General features: G+C 39.4%; 1 protein-coding gene across 2 annotated transcripts; it reads right to left on the bottom strand.

The window, feature by feature from the left end:
* Nucleotides 1–723: 723 nt before the first annotated feature.
* AKTIP (AKT interacting protein) lies at nucleotides 724–8,706 on the bottom strand (the record flags this gene model as incomplete). 2 transcript variants are annotated; one of them, XM_082005598.1, is made up of 9 exons in its annotated part: nucleotides 724–831; nucleotides 2,785–2,845; nucleotides 3,560–3,667; nucleotides 3,881–3,979; nucleotides 4,053–4,141; nucleotides 5,463–5,563; nucleotides 5,654–5,718; nucleotides 7,138–7,343; nucleotides 8,650–8,706. In XM_082005598.1, the coding sequence occupies 9 exons, from the start codon at nucleotides 8,689–8,691 to the stop codon at nucleotides 724–726; spliced, it is 879 nt and encodes a 292-aa protein (XP_081861724.1). The 2 variants fall into 2 exon arrangements, with proteins under 2 accessions (XP_081861724.1, XP_081861723.1); XM_082005597.1 differs by having other exon boundaries at nucleotides 724–834; nucleotides 8,650–8,691.
* Nucleotides 8,707–9,831: the final 1,125 nt, after the last annotated feature.

Below are 9,831 nucleotides of genomic sequence, written 5' to 3'. Positions count from 1 at the left end.
CCTCTAAGATTTTATTTGCTTAAGACACCACCGTTAAAAGCTTTGATTTTAGTGTTTATGTAATTACAAGTCCAACAAGCCTGACATTCTGCTTTCACCCTGTCAGACTAATGTGCGCTTTAGTGACAATATCCATTTACAAATCAATAATACATCATACATCATCCCCAGCTTTACCTCTGGAAAGTGCTAAATGGAGTCAATGAACCATCTATTTACAATTTCAAATCCTAATATATTTACAATAGAAACCGAAGTATTTAAAACCATTAAATATAGTGTTTAACTCTGCTATATTAGTTTACATGAACACAGCTTACCTCCGGCATCATATTTCCAATGCTAATATTTCTGCCAGTAATTTAAGATTTTAAAAAACATTGCTATTCCTGGAGGGAAAAAATAAAAGCTTAAAAACCAACCCAAATCCTCCAGGCATTTCAGAGCCCTGAGGAATTACCCACCCTAGACAGTTGTCAGGTAGAAGTACTGCAGTGTTCAAGAGAGACTTCCAAACTCCAGGCAAGCCTTTAAAACCTAATGCATATGTAAAACATTAAGAGTCAATAATCCACCGAACAGGTCCAGGTCTACTGGAGTCACTGCTACCATTCAGTTTCTACTAATCCGTAGTGAAGAAGGAAACTGCTGCTTTGCTGTTTCTCTCTCCATTACATTCCCTCCACCCACAGAAAGTGTTTTGTGCACCATAGTCCAGAAGGGCTAAGTAGGCATCGTCTTCTCTTCTTTGCTGAAAGGCTGAACTGAGCCAGGCTTTACCCATGACAGGCCAGAAACATGCGTGCTTTTGCAGTGCTGATCTTCTGGCTTCTTCTAGGTAGAAGAAAGTTAAAGTCAGAATTGTTAGATACCCTAAACCCGCTGAAGTCCCTCCCCATCCATTTTACCTTTGGCAAATACAAGCATAAGAGAATTCATTAGCTAGAATGCTCTAATTTCTGTGAATGTGTGTGGCATCCATAGAACTACCCTGACGTTACAGGAGAGTTTTAATGACTTCGTTCATGTACTGCGACCCCATCGTACCATAAATATTAACAGATACTCTCGGAATAGTGCCTTTTGCTTGAAGGCCGTGGCCCAGCACCACTCTTGGCCAAATTCCTTGGTTCTACAGAGAGAAGTGTCAATCCAAATCAGAACATTTCTGTCATTACTCTGACGTTATAGCCGTGGCATACTACCCAGCGATGCTGGGCATACTGTGGAGGAGCACCTCATCCCACTGACAGCTTCTGAACGCAAATTAACGTGGCAAAGCAGCAACTGATACCTTTGCTATACAATGGAGTTTTTCACTGCTTTCCAATGATGGTCCTTCCCTTCCCTGAGCATTTATCATTGTGAAACGCTTGAACAGTAACTATTTCTACCCAACACAGTGCAACAAACATTTGAGGCTGGCTATTGCAATTTAGGAATTTAAGAGACCAAAAAAAAAAAAACCAAAAAAAAAACCCCCAAACTTCAAGTTGAGGGAGAAAGGTGCAACTTCAAGCATCTGCAGACTTACAGTAGTTTAAGAAGATTAGTAAATTAGATACCTACTCTAGCAGGTCAAAGAAACAGAACAGATTGCATCTTTTTTTTTTGCATACCAGGAACTAGCCCTGCCTCCACGCTGCTATAGGCTCATCAGATCATCTGTATGCCAACTACATCAAACCTGGCATGACCTATCAAGTTCTAGAAAGGGGTAATTATGCGAGTAGACTTTGTCATACTATGGGAAGCCTTTTGCCTGACAAAGTAAATTACGTCAGTAAGAAAACTGAACCTGCACTTCTTTTGTCACTCCCCATGTTTTGTGTAAGAGGCGACACTGCATGACAGAATTGCCAGAACACATCAGATAGCAGGAAACAAGAGGGATCAATTAGGCTTGAGCCTGGCAGTGTACCACGTATCACATGCTGCACACAGGTCATCTTTTAGCAAAACCCACATGCTCAGCAGGGAACTGGGACATCACAGCCTTTCCTGGGTTTCAGTTCTAGAATGGCTTAGTTGTTTCCCAAGGCATAGGAATTACACGGGTAATACACCGTGGATCCAGGGTTGCAGAGGAGGGAAAGACAGGATATAGGATTAGAGAACTTCTTTTTACAGGGAAGGAAAAGAACGTTCTCAGCTACACTGACATTTTGGAAAAAATCTCCTATGGCACAGAAGTTTGGCCATTCCTGCTGCCAACAAACTACCCAAGCAACTCAAGTACCATACATGCAATAGTTACCAAAGATGTTAGTTTTCACTTAAAAAGAAATTGACCTGCATCTCCAACGATGTGCTGCTTCATAAGTTGGGAATGAGAAGCAAGCCCTGAAGCTTTAGATTCATTAATGAAAGGTCTCTCAACAGAAGAGAACAAGAAGTTGGGCACTGCCACGTTATGCAGAAGTAGTAATGGCCATGACAAGTGCAGGAGAAGCTAACAGGCAGTCAGCAAATCATCTTTCCCCTTCTTCTCTCCCTTCCACCCCTCAACAACAACAACAACAAAAATCTGCCAAGTGTTCCAACAATTGTACTAACAAAGCTTTCTAGCTGGCTAAATGAGTAATTGCTTAATACACTGAAGTGAGAACAGTGACATAACTGCTTCGTTAGGAGAGCAAATCAGTTTCAGCACACCTGCTGATCCAAAAGAGGGGTGGAATAAGGTCTGTCTAGCACATGTTCATCACAACGAGACAGAGAACCTTTCTTCCCTTATCAGGCATAAACCCTTAACTATAGGCAGAATCTGGACTTCACGCATACCTTTTGACTCAACATCTTCTCTCTAGCTTCATCATGTATAGCTGGATTCCACGGAGAAAAACTGTGGAGAAAATACAGTTCTCTCTTACTTTGCATTTTTGCAAACTACAGCAGAAAGCAGCAATTTTCCACAGTTTAGTTTGTTGAATGTCAAGTAAACTAAAAGTTTGCGTTTTCAGTATTAAAACATACAGTTAAGAACTAAACTCCCATTGTCATGGGTCTTTTCAACAAGAAATATTTAAGTTTGCATTTTTGTTTGCAATGAGAGCAGGTGCTACATGAAATACTACTCATATTCACTATGGAGCTGACTGTTCCACCCCCCATGCAGTCAAGCTTAAAAGTATTTTAAAAGTATGACCAAAGCTACAGTCTTGCAAATACAGTTCAGGAAAGCCCAAAAGAAGTATTTATTCCATGGGTATCTCTGCTTGAGGGAGGTGGGGGTTGGGGGGGGGGGGGGGGGGGGAAGTAGGGGTAGGTTTGTTTGTTTTGGGGTTGGTTTGTCGGGGGGTTTGTTGAGGGTTTTGTTGGGGTTTTTTTAAGTCTTGGTTGCTTAGTGACAAGCCAGTAGAAACACAAGTATCTGATTATATTTAAGATTCACTCAATACCAAAAGGAAGGAAATGAGGGTAGGAATATTCAAAGTATTGCTATAAATGTAAGAAAAAACGCGTCAGTCAACTTGGCAGAGAAAGGCTTCAAATCAACAATATACCAAAACTTGTTCTCGAAACATTAGGACATGGTGAATTTGCTCATGGTACTCACATGATTGCATAGGGATCCTCTATTTTGGGCTGATCAAATAAATGACTGCTGCATAGCTTGACACTGTCCACCACTTTACTTTTGAACAGCTGAATATCTTTTTCATACCTGCAAGAGAGAAGTAAGTAATGTTAAGTAATTGCAAGGAGGCACAGGTTTGCTCTAGAACGACAGACAGACTTGGCAAAGCCTCCACTTCAGTTCCTAGCGCGACCAGATCGAGACCATAAACTGATAAAGAATTTTACAAACCTCTCGTTTCTGCAAGTCTATGCAAAAATCTCTTAAGAGACCATGTCTGTACACATGAAAGATACTTACAGCACTGCAGCCTCAGGGTTCAGAGGACTAGTTGTATCAATCTTGTAGAAGACTCTGCGAGCATACATTAACACTTGCCATATGTGATTATGATTTCGCCTACAAAGAACAAAACACAATGAAAAAAAGGAACAAAATTCTTTCAAATTATACATCAATATGTACCACTAACCTCCATTTCGCAAATGCTCTTTTCACATCCAGTTCACCAGATAAGGGATCTACTAGCGGATGGAAGACAGGCAGATCAAAAACCAAGCTCTGCATTAGAAAAAAGAAATTCATTATGACAACTTCAATCCTAATGTTAAAACCACCGGGTGAAGGTCAGTCAGATGTTGCTTCCAAATCATAATTTTTACTCTATTAAAAGAAAGCAACCTAATTATATCAACTGTGAAACTGTAACCCAACACACCCATGTTACATGCAGGGTCTTGTCCTCTCTCACATGCTTATCACCAAATCTGGAAACTAATCCAGTGAACTGCAAAAGCACTAGTGCCAACACAGGAAATAATATCAGATAAGATCAGATTAAAGGAGTTTTTCTGGTTTACCTATTTGTGACTGAAAGCTTTTTGTATACTTGAGCTACGATCAATACTTTTCTTATCCTACACATTTTTAAGTAAACTGTGCAGTGGTACCACAGTGTCTTCAGTTCTGTACAGCTAGTTTCCTCTGGTGTTCATGCATTGAACACTTCTTTCCAAAGAACTTTCCAAAAGAAAACTTAGTTTCAACAGGAAGGTTTTAAAGCCCTATGCTAGCAAAAGAATGCTGGCTGTATGAGAGATACTGAAGTCTAATCTTTGAAAGAAACTACTTCTGTCCTTTTAAAGATGATAGCTTTACACAAAACTTGACACCAAGCAGACAACTTCCTGACACAGCAACTTGTTCTCAGATACAGCAGTTTCATACACCTGTCCCCCAATTTTCCCCTTAAAGAAATATGGCCAAGAGGGCCAGCTGCTCTGCTCTGGAGAGTCAGATTGCCACAAGATTTTTTATTTTTATTTTTTACTTGATGTAATAACTTGGATCCTTTTCCCTAAAGAGAAGAGGAGAAAGCAGAGGTGAAAGGTAACACCATACTATCTCCTCTCCCTTTGTTTCACCAACTTTCTCCTCGAGTTCTTTTAGTTCTTTGTTTCAATGTAATTTAGAAGAGAGAGGGGCAAGAAATCTTACAGCAAGCACAGCAAAGGTGCCTGGATTTTATGTTCCATTATATCGCTACTCAGAATTTGGATGATATTTTAAGCGTTTCAACATTAACTTCCTTGCCAAGGAAGTAACAGATCAAAAGTTGAGGTAAAGAACTGGTTGATTACTTAATACTATAACGCATCTAACCTGAAGAGTTAGGTTACTCTACACCAGCCTCAGGAATTACAGTAACTCAACTGCTTTACAGATGTTAGGAAATATGTACAAGACATTGCAAATGAGCCCAGCCAACTGAACAAAACTAGTTCAAGGAAATGAGAAGCTAACTGGCATCTTAGCTTTAACAAAAAGTCATACTTAAAGTACCAGAAAACAAGAAAAACCCAGGACACACAGAACCACTTACCGGGCAGTCTCCATCTGGGTAATTATCAGGAATATAGACAGTAAATTTAAACACACCATCCTGGTAGAGCCCATGTCTTATGAATATTACACCAAACCACACTGCAAGTGAGAAAGTTTGCTTGAGTGAAAGAATTTAAATATATATATCTCTCTATTAAAAAAAAAAATCAAAGTGAAGTTTAAACTTACTTAATGCTGATCGGTAAGATGGCTGCACGTAGACACCTGGCAATTTCTGCTTTACAACCAAGGTACTGCAATTAGAATCGGTATTTAGAACAGCTCCACAACTACACTAAATCTACAGCATTTTCCCAAACTTGCACTTATTTGCTATTTCACTTCTTGTGATGATAATCCAGTCACAATCTTCAGTCATCAATGACCAGTGCATTATGAAAAGAGTTTCTCCCTCTCCCTTTGCCTTTTAGGAAAGTCCATTTGATAATCAACAGTTCTACTGGGTGAAATACATTTACTGTTTTACAAACCAATGAACTCAAGAAGTTGCCAGTAAGTTTACCCAGCTGTAGTTGTATGGTACGCAGATTCTACTAAACACTTCAAATGATAAGCCAAATTATTCACTTCATAGGTTTTCCAGTTACTTGGCATATAGGCCCATTAAATTGAACTCCACATGCTTGCACAAATAAACAGTAACATAAAATATCAACAGAGTTCTCTGCTTCGATTTCCATACTATTCATTATTATTATTTCCCTAATAATGAATTTGTTAAACTAGAGGAGTCATATTACGATACCAATATATTTTCGCATGCTGCAGAATAAAACCATCTTTCTTGAATGAAGAAGTCAGGGTCAGAAAAAAAAGAGAGAGAGGTGAATGTTTTGAGAGTTCTCACTTTCAATTTAATGGTTAAATGCAAGAACTGAGACTTAGTGTTGCATAAGGACTCCAGGGATTTCATTCCAAAAGGCACTACATACTTGAGAATCCAGTGTGTCTATGACAGAGGAAGTCCCTTCAGCTTTGTAGCACAAAACAGTTTATATAACTTTATCTAACTAGGAAGTTTTGCAGACAAATACAGATTTGTATGCTCCCACAGCAGTCTACAGATCACTAGACTGGATTAAATGCAACTGATCCAAAGAAAGCTATTTAAATTGCGCTAACTCCTCCCACATAAGTTTGATCACTGAAGGACAGGAAAGAATATAGTCTTCCTAATAAGCGATATCGGGCAGCATTCAAGTGTTCCATGTAACAACTGAAGGAAGCTCACACACTCTCACTCCATTAGACAGTACCATAGATTCATAACCAGCTTCCCACTAGACATCTGCTTGCTTCTATTTTCATACTTGTTTCAAAAACTCAGTATTTCTGACCAAAAAGCTTTTAGGATAACTAGTCAACATGCCTAAACCCAAAATGCATTTACTTGAAGACTGAGAAATATAGTACCTCAGAGAATCACATCTAAACACACCACTTAAAACCTCATCTCATTTCTGCCCTGCCCTGCTACCTCCTGAAATTGAGACTGCTGCTCCAGAAAAAGAACTTTGTGGAACTTAAGTTTTACTGCCTTCTTCAAGGACTAAGGCACAGACACCATGCAAAAACTAGATCCCTGTATGTCTTTTCCTCACTGAAGCATAAGCCCAGTGACCTAAAAGAGACAAAAAAAAGTGAAAACCTACAATTCTGCAAGGAGGGAATACTCCAAATAAAAAGGCCCATAAGAAGCATGTGTTCCATTTGTCGACTGGGATGACGTGGCAGGTGAAGCAGGCTTGGTTATTGGCACAGCATTCTTTGGAATAGAAGGCAACTGTTTCTTTGTAGATGCTCGGAGAGGACTGGTTCGCAGCTCTCCACTCAAACTTTTCTCTTCAGCTTCAGGTCTCTGTTAGATGAAGAGAGAACCATGAGGTTACAGGCCATAGTTCACAAACATTTAACATACGAACGTATTTTAACACATTTAAACCTAACCTTGCTCATTACAGGTTTGGCCAATTAAAGGTATCTTGGGGCTTGCAGGTGGGAGTGGTGTCTCTTTGGCTTTTGCTTTTAAATAGACTTTTATTGAGTGAAACGTAGCCTACAAGTACAAAAGTAATCAATGCTGGACAGGAAATCTGCAGATTAGGACAAATGCTTAAGGAGGCTTACATTTATTTAGAAACTGGAACCAGACAGTATACAACATAAGCCTAGAAGTCAAGCTATTTCCAGCACACGGTGCATCAAGATAAATCATTTCCACTGACAAGCATTCCCGTGTTCTAGTCTTCAAAGAGTCTTTAAAAGTTAGCATAGTAAAGCTGAGATGAAGTAAGAACTTTCTACAGAAAATTTCATGTATTTCAATTCCTGCCTGTGCTTAAGACACCAGTATCCCACTTGGAGCTGACCATATAGCCCATTCCCACTGTGGGAGAATCACCATTTGACAGTGATATCAAGCCCAGTTTAAATAGCTTCGCTATAGCAAGCTTCTTATGCCTATGTTGTCTTTAACTAAAAAAGAAAAAACATTTCTACTTAGTTGGTCACTGCTACACTGCTAGAGAACACTGTTCTACGTACAGACCTCAAAAATCATGCTATAGATTGCCAAGACAAACCTGCAGGCTACAGACTTGCAATTAGCCTAGCTGTGGTGACTAAAGGCATGATTTAGGATATAGTGTTTTGAAGGGCTTGAGATTCAGACTAGTAACAATACCTATGTCACAAGCATCGCCAATGAAGTGATATAATTTGCCCCAGCACTGAACACCCGAGAAGTGATTAACCCTAGAACTGTCATGCTTTCATACACACAGTCTAGCAGCAATAGCATTATGGAGGAGCAGTTTTGTCAATGCTTGCTGCACATGCAATACGTAGCTAAGGTCCATACAGGACAGTAAGCAAACGTCCTAAGAAACAAGTGTTTCAATCATTCAAACAAGTTTGTTTCATCTTTCCTACTTATAGATCCTTCAGATAAGAAACGTCAACAAATTCTGGAGATGACTGCATCCACAGGCACATTCCAGTTATTGCAGCTCAAAACCAGCTTACACTTTTATTGAAGATTATCACAATCCTCTGGAGAAAACACACACTCCAACTGTATTTGTAGATTGTCCAACGGTCTTTTCCAGAACTGCTACTGCCCCTCAATGTTAACACCTTATGGCATCCATTCATTAAATATGTACCTTGCGCACAGAACTCGTAGACATGCTCCAGAAAGGGTTCATAACGTGTATTCCAAATAAAGGACTGCAACTCCTCAGTGTCTTCAGAGTGTCTCAGGCCTCTCTGGTTTACACCCTAAAAACACACAGAATGAATATACATTCTAAGAGATAAACAGGACTCTAAATATATAAATAACATTCAGATCTAATTCTGCAGTCAGCTTTGTATTTCTGTAACATCAGAAGAAAACTTCTTGTAGTTAAGACAGACAACAGCTAAAACTGCCAAAGCTCTATTATATTTCAGACTCCAGGACAATAATATAGTTGTTTATGAAATAACTTCTGTGTGAAAATCCCTGCCTTCCTTCTGCTAGAAAGACACTCTAGATGCCGCATTCCACATTTTGTCTTGCCAGCTGGAAAAAAAGATGATCTTTTGGCTCAGGACGGTCAACAAAGATGCTCTACACACGCAAATATTAAAAAGTTATCACTTCACCATTCAACTCCAGCTCCAGACAGTATTATAACAGCTTACTTATGTAGTTACAGTTAAGTGTTGCCCCTTGCATACACTGCTGACTTTGCATGTTTCTGACACGCTCCACTTTGAAAAAAATCTCTGCCATTCCCAGTGAAAGAGATGATCCTCCCATTGAGTTTGCATCATGTATGTGTCATTTTGTTTTCATCTGCATTGGAACAGCACCAGGAATAGACAAAGCCACAGAACACAGAAGTGTTTCTGTAGCTTATGTAATGGTTTTATTATGAGCACTAAGGCTTAGTGCTCTTTAGATCAGCAGTTCAATAACAAGGACTTCAGCAGTATTTGGCATTTCGGTGTGTCATCTACCGTATATTTCCTTGGGTTTCTCTCTCTCTTTTTTTTTTTTTTTTTTTTTTTTTAAAAGTCTTGCTATTGTTTGTGCAAGAACTCTCATCTACAGCACGTCTCATCTGGCACAGCCTATTTCCTCCACGCTTTTTTTTTTTTGTTCCCTCTGGTTCTAGTTTCCCTTGCCTCCGGTTGTGTCTATGTTAACTCAGGTTTTGAGGCAATTCACTTTACTCAATTTCTTTAATAGGAAGCTGTACAACATTGACAAGGCAATTCATAGGTTGTCAGAGAAACAGAAAGAACGGAACAGGGTTCCATTGTGGTCAACACTATTTTTTTTTTTACAGTAAGCAAGG

Source organism: Phaethon aethereus (genome assembly GCF_964289735.1).
Source record: "Phaethon aethereus genome assembly, chromosome: 13".
Taxonomy (NCBI): domain Eukaryota; kingdom Metazoa; phylum Chordata; class Aves; order Phaethontiformes; family Phaethontidae; genus Phaethon; species Phaethon aethereus.
Note: the sequence above shows the minus strand (reverse complement) of the source record. Positions and strands in the feature narration are given on the sequence as shown.